The 18119-nt window shown below is 39.9% G+C and overlaps 2 protein-coding genes and 1 long non-coding RNA gene across 3 annotated transcripts in view; 1 reads left to right on the top strand and 2 right to left on the bottom strand.

Moving 5' to 3' along the window:
* The window catches only part of LOC140975324 (polygalacturonase-like), a 41237-nt gene that overhangs the window by 10217 nt on the left and 12901 nt on the right, over positions 1-18119 (bottom strand). The window lies entirely within an intron of this gene.
* On the bottom strand, positions 1052-3239 carry LOC140974919 (uncharacterized). Its single transcript, XM_073438411.1, has 3 exons — positions 2278-3239; positions 1636-2183; positions 1052-1447 (listed from the first exon to the last, which is right to left on the bottom strand). The coding sequence occupies exons 1-3, from the start codon at positions 3146-3148 to the stop codon at positions 1052-1054; spliced, it is 1815 nt and encodes a 604-aa protein (XP_073294512.1). The 5' UTR covers positions 3149-3239.
* On the top strand, positions 12589-12882 carry LOC140974762 (uncharacterized). Its single transcript, XR_012174867.1, has 2 exons — positions 12589-12750; positions 12793-12882. It is a non-coding gene; the product is annotated as an uncharacterized lncRNA (long non-coding RNA).

Here is an 18119-nt window from a genome sequence, read left to right as displayed (position 1 = left end):
CCTTTTTTTTAGTTCATGAATGTTGCTGTATTGTGAAGGTGATAAAGATTTAATTTTCCTACAAAGGCATCGCCTAGTAGAGGAGCAGAGGGCAGGAGAAAGATATAATTTTCCTACTACGGCATCGCCTAGTAGAGGAGCAGAGTAGAGGAGAAAAATTTAATTTTCTTACTAAGGCATCGCCTAGTAGAGGTGCAGTGGGGGTGAGAAAAATTTAATTTTCCTACTAAGGTATCGCCTAGTAGAGGAGTAGCGTGCAGGAGAAAAATTTAATTTTCTTACAAAGGCATCGCCTAGTAGAGGAGCAGCGTGCAGGAGAAAAATTAAATTTTCCCGCTAAGGCATCGCCTAGCAGAGTAGTTAGAGGATGGGGTGTGGAATTTTTACTTTCCGGCTAAGGTGTCACCTAGCGGAGGAGTTAGGGGGTGGAGGTGTTGAATTTTATTTTCATGGTAAGGCATCGCCTAGCAGAGGAGTTAGAGGGTGGAGGTGTTGAATTTTATTTTCATGGTAAGGCATCGCCTAGCAGAGGAGTTAGAGGATGCGGGGTGGAATTTTTACTTTCCTGCTAAGGTGTCACCTAGCGGAGGAGTTAGAGGGTGGAGGTGTTGAATTTTATTTTCATGCTAAGGCATCGCCTAGCAGAGGAGTTAGAGGATGAGGTGTGGAATTTTTACTTTCCTGCTAAGGTGTCACCTAGCAGAGGAGTTAGAAGGTGGAGGTGTTCAATTTTTATTTTCCTGTTAGAGCATCGCCTAGCCGAGGAGCTAGAGGGTAAGGGCGTCGAATTTTTACTTGCTTGCTTAAGGTATGCGTACTAGAAGAGAAGGAGAGTTGGATATTTTATTAGCCCTTGTGGTTTAATAACATCAAAGATAAATTCGTGAGAAGCACTAAATTCAAATGCAAAATACTCAAGGTTGCATAAAACGAGTTTCAAACATGCCAAAAGTGCGCGAAAGGAAATAACCAAGTGTAAACATCGCAAAAGTTGCATAATCCTACGGAAAGTAAAGCAGTGCAAAAAATAACATAAACACAGGAGCTCGGTCTAAGAATCGGGGGGGAGACTCGATATGAAGCCCTCAAGGTCGATGAAGTCAGTAGGGGCCCCTGGCGGAGGATAGCCCTGAGCCTTGAAGAGGCTGACTGCACCCTCGAAACCCACCCCCAGGTAGTGAAAAGCTTTCGGACCACAGATCTCGACGAATTCTTCGGATTTGAGAAATTCCTCTTTGAAGGAGGAGGCTTCTGCAGCATGTCGCGCCTTGGCGTCTTTAAGTTCAGCTCGCGAATTCTTTAACTCCTCCTTCAGCTTCTGGTTCTCTTTGGCGTGGTCCTCTATCAGTAGCTGAAACTCCTGTTTCTCCTTCAAGAGGTCGCCACATTGAGCTTGGGATTCCGAAAGCTCCTTAACGTGTGTCGCTTTCGCTTCATCTAGGGTCGTCTGGAGTTGGTCGCAAAGAGCCTTACTTTAGCGTAAGTCATGGCAAGCGCTGGACCGGGTAGCATTGGCACGCTCCACAAACTCCCTAAGTACATCATGCCCTGAGTAAGATAGATAAGAGTGAAAAAACGACAATAAAATCAAGCATATATTGAATATCAGCCTAGAATCTAGAATGAGAAGTATACCTCAGCGATACTGCTGCATGTCCTGCGGGTAAGATCAGACCATCCCAGTGAACTCATGAACGTCGCATCTGCGTGGGAAGGAAGCTGATACAATATCTTCTGAGCTAAATGAGAAGGACCTCGACCGACGATGACCGACTCCGGCGTGTATAAGGGGTGTATACTTGGCCCGGTGATAGGCCCATCATCCGACTCGGGTGCTTCCGGAGAGGAGACCGTTGTGGCTGAGATCTCAGAAATCTTGCGCTTGCTCTTCTGTGGAATGGACGGGCCAGGGTCGGCGAATGTTTTTTCTTTGCCAGATGGAGGATGTGATTCAGCCTGAGGAGGTGGGGAGGAGGCTCGCTCCTGAGTGGAAGAGGAGGAGCCTGCCTTCTTCTTCTTTGCCGAGGTGGGCAGGCCAGCAGGTTTTGTCGCGGTAGTAGAGCATGTTCCCTTCATCCCCGTCTTGAGTGCTGAGGCAACTGACTTCTGAGGTACTGATGATGAACCCTCAGTCTTCTTCTTTGCAATTTCACGGAGAAATAGAGCATTCATAACTCTAGTACCTGCAAGCAAAGACAATGAACCAGATGAGAGTGTTATCAGGTACTGTAATAAGTAAAAGGAAAAACGAGAAACATAAAAAGTGAGAGTATCTACCAGCATTCTCCTTCAGCTTAATTTTCGCGGGACTTAACCCGGCGTGGCACAGAAGATCTTCAGACAGGAGTTGGGGAATACTAAAACATCGATCTCCTAACACACTCATTATCTGCAGATACTCCTTATCTTTCTTATAATCCTTGGAAAGGTCGGGCTTAGTGAAAGTAGGGTACCAATCCGTAAAGCAAGTTAATTCCTTAGGAGGCTGGATAAAGAAGTAATATTTTTTCCAGTCCTTCACATGACTGGGGGCCCCGTCGAAAAGTTTGTGGCTGGACCGGGAGGTCACATAGAAAGGTCCCTCTTTTGATCTGGACAGAACTAAGAAGTAGGAAAAAGTGGTGCAGCTCAAAGGGAGATCTAAGGCCCTGAGTAACACAACGAAACAACTTATTAAACGGAAAGCATTGGGCGTGAGTAAACCTAAATGCACCTGGTAGTGTTTGCTCAATTCTTGGAAAAAATCGCACAGGGGGAAACGAAGACCGGCATCAAAATGATGCTGAAAGAAGGTATAATAGCCCTTGGGGGCTAAATAAGGTCGGTCCTCTGGACTAGGAATGATAATATGATGAGAAGAGGGAATATGCCACAAATTCCTAAGTTTTGACTCACTACCAGGAGGGATGTGGGATGACAAGTGACCGTACCATAAGTTATCTGCTTCAGATATGTTCATTTGTTGGTTCACGTGACGGACTTCCTTACCAGGACGATTATAGGTGGTGACTTCCTCCTCATGGGAATCGAGGGTAAATTCAGGATCAGTTAGGGAAGTCCTACTCGGGCTAGACTCACTAGACTCACTAGACCCGCTGGATCTTTCAGAATCACTCGAAGAACTAGACTCATAATCGGAGGAAGACATGATTTCGAAGTCAACTAAACAGATAAGGGAGAAAACTGACCCGGAGGAGGCGTGCAAAAATACCCAAAAGATAGGTCCGCAAGGATGTCCGCGCGGTAATCGTGCTCGACGAGGGCGAGCGTGCGGCAGGCGGGCTCGGCGAGATCGAGTGGGTGCGCTGCAGGGGCGAGAGCAGGCACTGCGGCGAGGTGAGCGTGTGCGCGCCCTGGCGAGGGCGAGCGTGGACGCGACAGGGGCGAGCGCGGGCGCTGCGGCGAGGGCGAGCGTGCGTGCGGCAGGGGCGAGCGTGCGTGCGGCAGGGGCGAGCGTGGGCGCGGGCGCTGCGGCGAGGGCGAGCGCGGGCGCGGCAGGGGCGAGCGCGGGCGCGGCAGGGGCGAGGCGAGCGTGTGGGCGCTGCGGCGAGGGCGAGCGTGCCCACGGCAGGGGCGAGCACGGGCGCTGCGGCGAGGAGAGCGTGTGCGCGCTGCGGCAAGGGCGAGCGTGCGCACGGGTGTGAACGCTGGGGCGCACTACGGAGCGGCGAGCGTGGGCGCTGCGGCGGGGCGAGCTTGGGCGCGGGAGCGCGCTGCGGCGGGGCGAGCCTGGGCGCGCGAAGGCGAGCGTGTGCACAGGGGCGCGCTGAGGCTAGGCGAGCTGTGGTGCGCGAGGGCGAGCGTGGGCTCGGGAGGGGGAGACTGGTGATACCCCATGGATGAGCCCATCAAGATCCGGCCCAAACTCCCAGCCCATATCTAGGGCCCACAGGTGAAGGGCCCATGACGAGCCCAGGCATCCCCCTATAAATACCAGGTTTGAGCGTTCAGTTGAATTATTCAATATATTGTTTTCAGCAGTGCCCTTAGCTGCTCCCCCATATATCCTCAGTCTCTGACTTGAGCGTCGGAGGGGCTACGCCAGGACACCCTCCTGGCTTCCTTCTAACGGTCTTATTTGTGATTTCAGGCTCAGGACAATTTCAAACCTGCGTCTGGATTAGTGACCCTCGCCGGAATCGGACCCTAAATTTCCCGTGAGTATCACCATGTATTTTACATTTGTAGCCAGGAATAGGATTTAATTCCTTTATTCGGCTCTCCAGCACCTTACATCTCCAAATTTTGCCAGGAATAGGATTTCATTCCTTTATTCGGCTCCCCCACACCTTACATCTCCAACTTTCTCTTTTTTTTTAAACGCTGCTGATAGATACCTCGATTCAAGAGAATAAAGTCAAGCTCAATCCACACCTTCAAACATCTCTGTTCCCCACTTTAGTTTTAAATTTTCACCATCTTATCATGCATGCTTCTAGTTCTAACATTTGTACAAAAAGAATTCAACGTTTTAAATAAAACTTCATGTCTTTACTATAGTATGTGCTAAAGAAATGCGAGTACACGACATACAAGGCATGTCTCATCGCCTCTTAATCATCCTTGGCTAACAACTACTACTTCGAACACTGTCGGCTGACACACACACTGATAGGCTCATATTAGTTTGCATTTTTTGTTGTCATATCTCTCATTGTTACCACGTTCAACGTGCTTAATTGACACATTTTTGTGTAATTTTATTGTAGGAGGAAGTTTTCTGCTCTTGCGATAAATTTGAGCTAAAAAGAGTGATTTTATATCACAATTAAAGTTGCCGATATGATCTTAGTTGAAGACTTGAAGCAGAAAAATTCAGAAGTGGTTTTTGGACAAGGCGTGATCAAGGCTTTTGACTACTCTTCGGCTTCCGAATGAGATCCAAGAATTTTTATATCAAGAAATAAATACAAGATAGAGTTTTTTCCATAAAAAACTCTATATTCTTAGTAGATTTTCGCTAATATCTTTTAGATTTTAGAATGGCAATATAAGATTTTTGTAACAAACAAAAATATTCAAAAATAAATAGCCAACTATTCACGTGGAATGGAGAGCCCCAGCAGAATCAACAAAGAAAAGAAAACAACATTCTCTAACCATCATCTCTCACGTGAAGCACAAGAAAAAAGTGGCTCAAGGATTTTCTCTCCAACTCTCTTCACACCTTTAGGCTAAGTTTTATTTTTGATTCAAGGGATATTTTTACTATTTCAATTTTATCACTGTGAGTCTTTTTGCACTTTAATTTAATATTTGTGTTTTATTCAAGTATTTGTTGATTTATGATTTATTTATATGAAAGTTATATGTTGGTTAATATAACAATTTAATTCGATATATAATTTTCTACGGCTATCCATGAATTCAGTGATCCATAATTGTCATGAACGATTTGTACATGAGTAGCGATAGATTAGATGTGTTGTGCTATTGTGGGGACCCGGACGCTAATCATGTTCTTAATCGTCATTGGGACTAATTAATCACTTATAATAAACAGGGTCTAAATTTTTTTTTTTGTTAAATATAATATCAAATGCGGAACGTAATGGAATCACTCTACTATACATATCAGTATAAAAGTAAAGTACAAGTCTTGTACTATATACAATCATTTACAAACTAAGGTTCAATCACTAAATATCAAGTGTTCAACCCTATCTCAGATCCAGTCCGTAGTCTCCACTCTAATCACGATCTCTCTCTCTTCATCTCCTCGACCCTGAACCTGTCCCACCTGTTTTCATGCACACATACAAACACGACAACAGCCGGATAACTCCGGTGAGCATAACTCCCAGTATAAATCAACGAAACATGCAATCATATAATTAATATAAGCATGAAGCAGATATCAGATATATATCAAAATCTGAAACATAGGTAATATCAAACTATCAATCATACTCGCGACTCCACGACTCAGACTAGACTCAATCCTAGTCTAGGGATCTCGGTTTCCAGACGTTGGTATTCCTATATCGACCAACAGTAATAGAAGAAACTCCGATTCTATCCACATCGATATAACCAAACATCCAGTGTCTTGACCTATCCGTCACAGACTGTGGCACTATCGCCAATACACTATCTTGTGACATCGTGCAATGTGCCCGTGGCGATCCCACCACTATCAGGTACTTCTGTCACAAGAGCACTCATATAATATTCGTCTAACACATGCTCTCTATACCTCAATAGAACAAGCATATCCAATCAAATCAATGCAAATAATAACAAATAGTATGTGATTTAGGGAAACACAAGTATATCCTACTTGTGTCGATCTCCCAATACCACATTGACTTATACCTTTCGTTTGTAGTCTCGGTCGGACGAAACGGAAGTTCTGAACTCAAGATTGCCTCTGTAAATCTGAAAGGACATATCGAGAATAATAATATCAACCGTCTATTCTCAATTCAATACTGAATCTGATCAATCTGAATTCAATTCAAAATCAACGGCATAACGGTACAATCTCAATATCCCCGTCAACTCAGACAGCAATAGATATCAATTACAAATCATAACCAATATCCAATATAATCCATAATCCAACCATAATCCACATATGTCCAATACAACTCAATATAATCTGAAAAATTATAACAAATCCGTAATCAATCTGTTTCTTAATCTGACATCGATTCTATGATGTCTAACATGTCAAGAACATCATATATGAATTTTATTCAATTCAGACAATAGCATAATTTCAACACCTATCAAAACGTAACAAAACTTGCGTCCAGTTGTAGCCCGCGTCGATAGGAACACAGTACCAAAGTCGGATTCAAAATCTAACGGGCGAATCGAAATATAAAGGCGTAAGGATTTTCTATAACTTCTCTCGTTCCTTTTCTCGATTCTTTTCCTTTCCCTTCCTTTTCTGCAGGCTTGAACATTTATATATATATATCCACATGCATGCTGAAGAAACGTGGCTTATTTTCACACATTTCAGTCGGCGCTCGGGCGGTCACAATTTACCGCTCGGGCGCGGAACGTTCTGTCCAGGCCCTAAAGTCGTTCTACTCTGGCGCTCGGGCGGTAACTGCATGAATAAATAATATGTTAGCCGATGAACATTGACACAATTGAATAGTGAAAATTCTCTTGAATCAGAGTTTGGTAATTTAATTCTCGTTTATATTTATTATTTTTATTGCTTTATAATTTTAGTTTTAATATTTTATTTTGTTCTTATCCAACAAACCCGCCTTGTTATTTATTTTTCCTCGAAAGAAATCATCTCCCGTTCCCTGTGGATTCGACCCTACTCACCATAACACTCATTTTACTTAGAGAGTAGGAATTTAAGTTTGGTGGCTCAACGACAGAACGTCACACACCAATGAAAAATGACTAAAACTAAATGCCAACAAATAAGACCAAGAAAGAACCAAAAATGAACACACAAAACAATACCCATCCACCCCCCAATACTAAAGTCGAGCAGTGTCCCCAATGCAACAGACGATAGAAAAAAAGACAGATAGTGCATAACGAAATGGATGCAATATAACCTAAGCATGCAATAGAAACATAAATAAATAAAATGATCTAAACGAAATGCAAGAAATAAAAGAAGGGACAAAAGTGACTCCCTTCTCAATGATCATCCTCCTCGTGCTCTTGCGGGGGAATGACGCCAGCTTTCGGCTCTGGTGCATCGGCATAGTGAAACTGAAACGGTGGCGGAAAAGATGGCATTGGTGGTGGCATAAGGGCCGGGTCAATACCATTGTGTCTCAGGGACAGACGCAACATGGTATCAGTAGCGGTCTGATATGTCTGACTCACAGCCTGCCACTGTAATTGATGGTCAGCGAATGCAGAAAATTCATCTATCCGGTCCTGAAAAAGGCAAAGTCGAGGTCGCGGGGCCAGTGGTGGGGGCTGCTGTTGCAGTGGATCAAAAGTCAAGCTGTCCCAAATAGGGCCAAACTGCGGGAAAGCATTCCGCCGTACTGCGGTCTTTTGTAGCCAGCTAGCGTCATCAAAGGCCTTAGTCGGTGGCAACCATTCATCATCATCCTGAAAAACGACCCCAGAGCCCGCACACAGATTGGTGATAATGTGGGGAAAGAATAATGCCACATTCGGATTGTGAATACTCAGCTGGATCTGTGAATGAATAATTTTCCCCACATTGATTGGCATATGGTTTATCAGTGTGTAAAGCAACACTCCCCTCTCCCTCTGTACTTCGCTAGTGTGCCCGACTGGCATCGATCGCGTGGCAAAAAATGCATAACACATCACAGCCGGGACTAACAAATATGTCGGGGTCTTCAGAGACCCCGGATAGCATATTCTGCCCATCATCAAGTCTATGTCGGGGTCTACAGCCCATGCCATATACACCGAATCATCCACAACCGGTGTCTCAAGCACCTTATTAATCTCCATCGAACTAAAATCCACCAACTTCCCTCTCACAATTGCTTTTTGATCGCTCCTCAAAGCCGCATTGGCGTAATACTCCCACACTACTGGCACAATCGCAGCTTGCGGTTGGCTACAAAATTTTTCCCATCTTCTATTTTCAATTTGATTTAAAATAAAAATGTATTGCACAAGCTGGAAGCCATGTTCTCAAATCGGATCTCAATGTATTTTTGCATGGTAATAACGTTCCTTAGCAGCATTATTCACAAATAACTTGGAATTACGAGATGATGAAGCATCGTGACTTACCCGAGCTTTCTTAGGCGGCATAGTTGATGATTTGTGAAGAACAAGAAGCCCGGAGTATGAGGCGTGTTGCCGGAAGAATTACTCACCGGAATCCGTGAGAGGAAGCGTCATAGAATCACAGTGGCGGCCAGAAAGTTGCAGCGGTGGCCGGAGAAACAAAGGGGTTACCAGAGAAATTCAATGGTGGCTGGAAATGTGTAGTGGTGGCCGAAAAATCACTTCTTGATGCATGGTGAAGGTGGTGACACTTAATTTTACCTGAAATTGGCACAAGACAAGCGATTTGAACATTTATGTCCGCCCAGGAAGATGTGTTGCGGCTTTCAATTAAATTTTTTTAAAAAAAACGGACGAGTCTGGGCGGACATAAATGTTCGCCAGGGCAAAAGCTTCACGGCTTTTAAATAAAAAAATTTCTCCCATGTCCGCCGGGGCTGTAACGTACCGTACTTTTAACTATTTTTAAATTTGCGGAAAAATGAAAATTTTCTTACATAAATAATAAACCTTCAAATTTTGAATAAGATAAACTGCTGTCAAAGGAAATATTTGAAGTAAACAACTACAACCATAGTTTGTGAAAAATATTCGTTCAAACGACGTTAAACAGCCTCATAAGAAAAATTCAGAGTATTTGAAACATTGAATAATTTCTTAAAAACATGGGCAGTACTCGGGTTTAGCCTCCTGCTCTATCCAAGCCGGCTCATTGGTCCCAGCCCTAGTCTCCTAAAAGTCATCACCACTTGCATCGATCAAGTCTAGTGAGTCTAAAGACTCAACATGTATAAACTGGAGATAGCAAGTACTACATAATAAAATCACATGCATCTTTAAAGTAGGACTTACATACTAGAAACATGAACGTAATAACATAAACATACTTGAACTTGAACGCAATAGCATAAACGTAGACGTGCCATCATCATAAAACTTTTCTTAAACGTGATTACATCATACATACTTGAGCATACATAATATCATTTTGCGTAGAGATATGTTTCAAAGCAAGTGACACATACATAAATGTGCCTGATCAGACTAAACCATAGTACTGGGTTGGCAGGGAAAATCCACTACCAATACATGAGATCCCCGTTCATGCTTTAACGGGTGGATTGGTCCCTGGTCATGCTTTACTGTTTTCCAATCCTATCTAAACCATGTCATGCTTTACCGGGGTGGAGAGGTCATCGACCACGTTCACCGACTTCCAAACCCGTTCATAATTTGGTCACAAGACATTTAGCATAACTCAAAAACATAAACATATTTTCTTTTGCACGTCGAACATACTTACTTGATGTTGAGGGATTCTTTGGATCTAGCTTGGAGGCACTGCTGCACATGCTAATATAAATTCAAAAACTCATCTTTCATAGCTTTGACGTAGGTACTCGTGCTCAGCACAGAAGTAAATAAAAAGCTTTTGACATCCTAAATCTCTCGGGACTTGACCTCGTTTAATCATCGTAATAAACCATAACATAGAACCCCGAAAAAAATCCTATATTATTCCTCAAATAAGTAGTACATGGACCTCGTGCACCCCTCCGGGCCCGGGTCCCGGTCGTGTAGGCTCTAAACTCACCTTACGGAAAACGACTAAGGCACGGACCCCATGTAAGGGAACGTCTACAGGTCCGTGTACTTACTGGATTTTGACACTTCGGAAGAAACAAAGGCACGGACCCCGTTTCAAGGTCCGAGACAGGTCTGTGTACCTACTGTAATCGCGAACCAATGGAAATTCACTACACTTTTGACTCAATTCCCTTAACTCTCCCAAGGACCATGAAACAATACCTCAAGAACCATCATAGGATGCTATGGCACTGATTCAAACTCCAACAAACACCCCTAAACAACTATGCATCGCAAACGGTGCATACCAATCCGTGGACACGACATTTGACACCAAACCGATTCCTACGACTCCTAATTCAACCAAGTGCCTAACGACATGAAACAAAACATCGACCATCATCCCAACATCATTCTTGACATACTTAAATGCAGCAGCGATCACCCGTCGATTACCAACGAAGCCTGCAACAAGAACACATCAAGAACGCATTTTTTCAGAAAAATGCAGTTTGAGCAGTCTCACGAAAACGATCATAACTCACTCATTTCTTATCCAAATATTTCGAATTTACTATCAAATCGAATGTATCAAACGTTCTACGTTTTATATGTTGAAAGTTTTTCCAGAAAATCGACCGAGAAATCGCCGTATATAATATGACAACAAATTTTGAGCTCTAGATCTAAAAACGTTTCAAAAATCGATCCAACAAATTTCTGCTCAAACTTTGCACATCATACTCAGATTTTTATGCATATTAAACAGCACAACACATAATATGACGAGATCGACGCAGGAATAATAGAATATACGTGTCTTTTGAAAATTAAAATTACCGAACCGACGATACCGAAGCAAAAACGGTGCGAGGGTTGATCCGGGACGAACGTGGCACGATTTTCTTGAAGAAAAGTCAACGAAAATCGCTGGAAAAATTTAGAGGAGAGGGGCGGCTGCTGGGAGACTCAAGGAACCCTAAGTTTTCTTATAAAAATATGAAATGAAGTGTGTTTGTGTGTGTTGTGTGAATAGGCGAGAATGTGGGTGTGTGTTAGTGGGTGTGTGCGTGAGTTATAGAATAAATTAGGGAATTGATTTGCTTAATTACACAATTAACAATGCTAATTAAAATGCTAATTAAAATGTCAATTAAAATGTTAATTCCCACTACTAAGCAAAATCCCCTAATTTAAAATAAAATGCACAATTGCTAAACTTTAAAAGTTTAAAATATTAAAATTATCTTATAATTAAATTAGGCTTTAAAAATGCTAGAACTTGATAAATCATTTAAAATGCCCCATTCTTAACTTAAAATAAAATACCACCGCATCGAATAATCGCCTGAAACATGAAACTCAAGAAAACAATTAACGTGCATCACGTAAAAATAAATAATTTAAAATAATGCGATTTCTTAAAGCATGCATCTCAAAAATCACTTTAAATTTGATTAAATAGTTTAACAATTAAATAAATGCATGTATTTTACGTGTACTGAATTTGGGTTCTTCAGTTCCTCCCCCACTTACATAAATTTCGTCCTCGAAATTAAATCTTACCAAATATTTCTGGATAGCTACTTCTCATATCTGCTTGTGCCTCCCAAGGGGCCTCCTTCACTGATATTTAGCCACCGGACTTTGACCAGCTTAGTTACTTTGTTCCGAAGTCTCCATTCCTGTCGGCTAGGATTTGGACAGGTCTTTCCTCATACGACAGATCCGGATCAAGCCGCAACGGCTCATAGCTCAAAACATGCGAAGGATTCGCTAGGTACTTCCTCAGCATCGAGACGTGGAACACATTGTGTACACCGGCCAGATTCGGCGGTGTGGCTACACGATAAGCTAGTGTCCCAACTCTGTCAAGAATCTCGAACGGTCCAATAAACCTCGGACTAAGCTTGCCTCTCTTCCCAAATCACATAACACCCTTCATGGGTGCTATCTTCACGAAAACGTGATCACCTACGGCAAACTCGAGATCCCTTCTTGTAACGTCTACTCGTTTTTAAAAGTGCGGATATATATTTTTTTTTTATAAAAGCTCGTAGTTTTGAAATAACATTTAAAAATGATAGTAATTATTTGAGAGTAAAAACAATGCAGTTTAAATTAACCAAACTCATCCCAAAATCATGCGTAAACTTAAATGAGTAAAAATCATAAAATCATCAACGTATAAAAATATTCATCTCCTCTCAATCTCGTAAATCGTAATGCGGAAAACATGTGGTCCTCGGGTCGTGTCGCCGCACCAGGTCTGCCTACTCAGAGTTCAACACCTCTAAAGACTCAACACACCTGTACCAGGAATAACAAGTACATATACATATCACACAGCAGTGAAAAATATCATACTCAACATATCTTTCATGAACTTAAAAGCATAACATAAACGTGTTGTATAAAATCATAACGTGTCAAATCATGTCATCTCATGTCATCATATACGTATACATTTTCATTCTCGTGTCAAATCATGTCATCATAAAGGTATACATTTTCTTTTTGATTGAATTCAGTTAATTAGTTGTGACTTTCGTATCAGCTCTATCGTATTAGCTCTATCGATGGATCCATCTATACAACCGTGGTACTCGGCGGCGAGGGACATCAGCGACAACATTACCCGCCCACTGATCCCGGGCCTCAGGTCATCATATCTCATATCATTGTATACATATACATCGTCAGTCACAACCAATTCCCATCCTTCAAAAATCATCATATTCACCACTTAATAAAAACATGCATATACGTAATTTTTTTCCTTTAAACCAAGCATGCAACATATTTATCATAATTCCATAAAAATCATAAATGTGATGCATAAGCATTTAAAATATCATAAATTGGTGCTCAGGGCGCTGCCAGTACCAAAATCTCACCCCGGGTGCGAAATGACCATTTTGTCCCTGGAAAACGAAAATTATCGTTTCACCCATGGACCTCTAAAACTGACCCGAAGCTTACCAAACTCTTTAAAATGTCCCAAAACATTTTTAAAAGCATTCCTAGACTTACACTTGAGCCCAAATTCAACTTAATCGATTCGTTTTAAAACTTGGACCGGGATCCTGTTTTTAACCTGAATCGACTCGAACTTTACCAAAAAATTTCCCCAAATTTTACCATATCTTAAAAAAACACTTAATATCTTAAAACGATGTCATTATGCCCCTGAACTCTCGGCTAAAATTTCCAGAACCTGCCAACTTCTCGGTGCTATCCTATTTCACCACCTCAAGCCCAATTTTCTTCCAAAAACTTACGCCTCGAGCTAACCCATCGTGCCCATCATGAACCAGACTACTGTGGACCTAGTCCAGACTCCAAGTAACGCCCCTGAACAAAGCCACCCGCCCCATGCATGCGGCTAACTCCTAGGAACCGAGACCCATAAAAATTTCCCTACCGAGTCTCATGCTTCACTACCTGATCCGATCGCCCTTTTCTTTGTTTCCAGCATGGCTCGAGCCGTTCCAAACCCTGACTCAGACCCACCAGGGTCTGGTCCAGGGCTAGAGAAGGCCCTCACACGGCTGGTGAGTAAGAACAATGTACCGAACCCCCTGCACACACCCCCGATATGCACGGCTTTCCCGTTTCCAACCAAAAAACCCAATCACCTTCACATTCCAGCGCCTACACTTCAACCTCCCGACCTGCACTGGCTGTAGACAACTTAACACAGCAGCCCCTTGAACTACATAACAGAAAACGTGAGTGATTGAGTCAAAATGATACAAGTTTCATGATAAACACCACCAAAACGCACCCACATGCAAGATCGGAATCTGAACGCATACATACATATTCTACAGAATGATTATGCCGTGTATGATGAGAAACGAAAGTAAAAGCATGCCTTGATGAGTGGAAGAACCAAAAACGATGCAAATGGAGGCCGGGTGAAGTTTTCTTTGCAAAAAACAAACCAACAGCCAATGCTTTCGGCTGCTGGGTGTTGAAACCGAGGGTGGGAGTCTAAAAGAGGTGGGTGTCGGCTGATACACAATTAGGGTTAGGGTAAATAGTGATTAAGTGATAGTCATGTCGATAATGTTAGGTTAATGGGCCACAATTGTATTCTAATGGTTTTTAAAAGAGTTTTAAGCCCAATAAATCCAATAGTGGGCCTATTAACTCCAAACGCACTCTCGAAAAATATTTCGTGTTGGAAAGATTTTGAAAATATTCGTCGAACCATTAAAAAGTCCTCCGATTTGATAAAATTTGCGTACCGTTAAAAAATAAAATCATGCGAGTAACAATACCCAAAAATTTCCATTATTTGAAAAATCCACTTACAACACCTTTATTAATTTATAAAAATTAAATCGTGTAATAAAATAATTTTCCTGAAAATTCTCCGATCTTTGTTCCTCGATTGGGCGTGAAATACATGTAGAAACCCTAATGCATGAACTTTTAAAATTTCATGAATTAAATCTTATCATGCAATAATAATGCATAAAATGCATAAAAATAATTAAACACAATTCAATAAAATAAACTTGCATTTTATGCTTTAAAATAATTTAATAAAATACCAAAGAAATTTGATAATTTGCATGCATGTGGTTCACGTAAACTTTTCGATTTTTGGGACGTTACAATCTACCCCCTTAAATTGAATTTCGTCACCGAAATTCGCTTATCGTTGATAAACAAAAAGTTTAAACTCTTAATTCTAAGTATCCTAATAATCCACGCTTCCGTTGCGCTACTCTGATAAAATAAATGTTAAACAGTCCTTACGTCTCCTCACTCCTAATTAAATTTGCCTACCAAAATTTTCGTATGCGGATCGCAACTTAAAACGATCCATGGTGACTTAGTTATATTTTTCTATAACCTCGAATTTTGTCTTATGTCGCAATTCCTCATACTAGAGATGGATGTCCAACTTATCGCACCTTACTTTTCTGAACAATACCCATAATATTCATCAACCTATTATATTATCATTTATGCAGTTCGACTTAAGAAACCTTAGCACCAAAAATTACTGATCGACTTCTATCCTCGGTAATACACTTAAAAGTTAACATTATCTCAACCCCATAATAGTATTAGCTTAAGATCGTTGAATCGAATATTTATCTTACGGCACCAAACTTACGTAACTCACTATTTACAAGTACATCCCGGATGTAAAATTGTTGCAAATCTTAAACCTCAAATAATGTTAATCTATGAAACTCAATTATACAATATCGACCTTCTACCTATATTATAAAGTCCTTTAAATCCCAATTACATGCTTATACTATTTTCTTTCCAATTACAATATAGTGGAGGTCTAAGACCCTCGGACTTTCCTCATTGGAACGAATATCGCAATCTTACGTATTCTTAATGCTTAATTAATTCTTGCGTATAAAACCTAATAAGTTATCCCATGTTAATGTTGGACTAACTCTAATAAATCAACTTTACTTATAACCCATAAAATTCTAGAATTTCCATATCAAAATTTTAGATTTCTTACTTGATAAAAATCTTAATATTCGTCATCGATAATCTATGTTGAATACAACTAATTCTCTTTTGTTTTTATTTCACTCAAAATGTTTGTATGAACTCCTATCTCATAAACTTAAAATTCAAGCTTATTCAACCCAAGTAGTATTAGATAGTATATCTCCAACACACATATCTGCTTAGTCCCAAGTTTCTTAATGACTTTCAAAATTCCTCAAGACAAGGTGACTACCTCAATTCATACATGCATCTATCAAATAACCCAACCATCAATCATTCCCAAAAATTTTCAAACTCAATGTCTATTCTTATAACTTAAGTAACCGATTAACTTTACCTTAAATTGTCATCACTTTAAATTATTAATTTGCCACAACATTATTTCACTGCTTAAATTTTCAAGCTTAAGATTGATTCGTCCTACCATGCCCTTGATTACCATTCTTATAACATTATAACCCAGATATTTCAAAGTTCTAACTATCTCTTCAAGCTAAAATCGTCGAAAATTCTTATCACTTAAACTATTCTATTATCACTTACTGCTAGACTAGTCCCCAAATTTCTTAAAAATTGCTAAATTAATTCTTAATTTCATTGAAAATTATCCAATTTTTCCTTAATCTCAAGAATCCAACAATTACTCATAAGTTCTTGGCGTTCCTAATTCCACTTTATAGATTTATCGTAACATAAAGTTCAATAATTTTAAGCTTATTAAACCCAAAATCAATTATCATAACCTCAAAATCAACTTTACTTATAACCCTTAAATTCTAGAATTTCCATATCAAAATTTTAGATTTCTTACTTGACAAAAATCTTAATATTCGTCATCGATAACCTATGTTGAATACAACTAATTCTCTTTTGTTTTTATTTCACTCAAAATGTTTGTATGAACTCCTATCTCATAAACTTAAAATTCAAGCTTATTCAACCCAAGTAGTATTAGATAGTATATCTCCAACACACATATCTGCTTAGTCCCAAGTTTCTTAATGACTTTCAAAATTCCTCAAGACAAGGTGACTACCTCAATTCATACATGCATCTATCAAATAACCCAACCATCAATCATTCCCAAAAATTTTCAAACTCAATGTCTATTCTTATAACTTAAGTAACCGATTAACTTTACCTTAAATTGTCATCACTTTAAATTATTAATTTGCCACAACATTATTTCACTGCTTAAATTTTCAAGCTTAAGATTGATTCGTCCTACCATGCCCTTGATTACCATTCTTATAACATTATAACCCAGATATTTCAAAGTTCTAACTATCTCTTCAAGCTAAAATCGTCGAAAATTCTTATCACTTAAACTATTCTATTATCACTTACTGCTAGACTAGTCCCCAAATTTCTTAAAAATTGCTAAATTAATTCTTAATTTCATTGAAAATTATCCAATTTTTCCTTAATCTCAAGAATCCAACAATTACTCATAAGTTCTTGGCGTTCCTAATTCCACTTTATAGATTTATCGTAACATAAAGTTCAATAATTTTAAGCTTATTAAACCCAAAATCAATTATCATAACCTCAAAAATTACTGATTTAGCACAAGTGTTTCCTCAAAAATTCGAATTTATTCCTCAGAAATTTCGGAATTTGCAGTTTGGTCCTTAAAGTTCTTGAAATTTACAATTTTGGCCCTACAACTCTTCGAAATTTGCATTATTGTCCCCATAAAATTTTCCATCTTTGTCTCATTAAACCTTTAAATTCTCGAAACTCAGAATTTAATCCCAAAATTTGATAAATTTGAAAATAGTCCATTAGAATTTTATTTTAGTACTTAGGTCCTCAAATCATTGGTTATTACAATTAGATCCTTAAGATTGTCAATTCAAGAAATTCAATCCTTAAACCTAACTAGATAGAGCATGCATCCTAAATAAATTCTACGTCTCTACAATTCCAAAGATCGTCGTAGTCTTTGAGTCATTATTGCTTATATGAAATCCTCAAAATTAACTCGACTAGCAACCATGAACCATGAGTAATTGCTTAGAAATTCTACAAATCTCAAAAGCATTCAAAATCTTCAAGATTAACTTATGACTCATAAGTAGAACATCAGTACTACTAACCCAAAAGTTACTATAGTCAAATCATTTACAGCCTTTCCTAATGCCCAATAGAAAAATTCTTATTCATGTCCCATTCCACCACAAAACCAGCATGCATCAAAATCATATAATTTCTCATTTCATGTCATAACATGCATAAAAATTTTAAAGCATCTAATCTCAAACACATAACGACAGATAAACATATAATGTAAAGCATATATCATATAAACATGTAGGTGATAGCATTAACAA

This window comes from Primulina huaijiensis, chromosome 4 (genome assembly GCF_012295235.1).
Source record: "Primulina huaijiensis isolate GDHJ02 chromosome 4, ASM1229523v2, whole genome shotgun sequence".
Classification (NCBI taxonomy): Eukaryota; Viridiplantae; Streptophyta; class Magnoliopsida; order Lamiales; family Gesneriaceae; genus Primulina; species Primulina huaijiensis.
Note: the sequence above shows the minus strand (reverse complement) of the source record. Positions and strands in the feature narration are given on the sequence as shown.

Excerpts from the sequence above, each read along its gene's own strand:
- LOC140974919 (XM_073438411.1), bottom strand. The coding sequence starts at position 3,148 with ATGTCTTCCTCCGATTATGAGTCTAGTTCTTCGAGTGATTCTGAAAGA. Across the intron at positions 2,184-2,277 it reads TAAGCTGAAGGAGAATGCTG|GTACTAGAGTTATGAATGCT; the intron begins GTAGATACTCTC and ends CTTTGCTTGCAG. Across the intron at positions 1,448-1,635 it reads CATGCAGCAGTATCGCTGAG|ACGACCCTAGATGAAGCGAA; the intron begins GTATACTTCTCA and ends GACCAACTCCAG.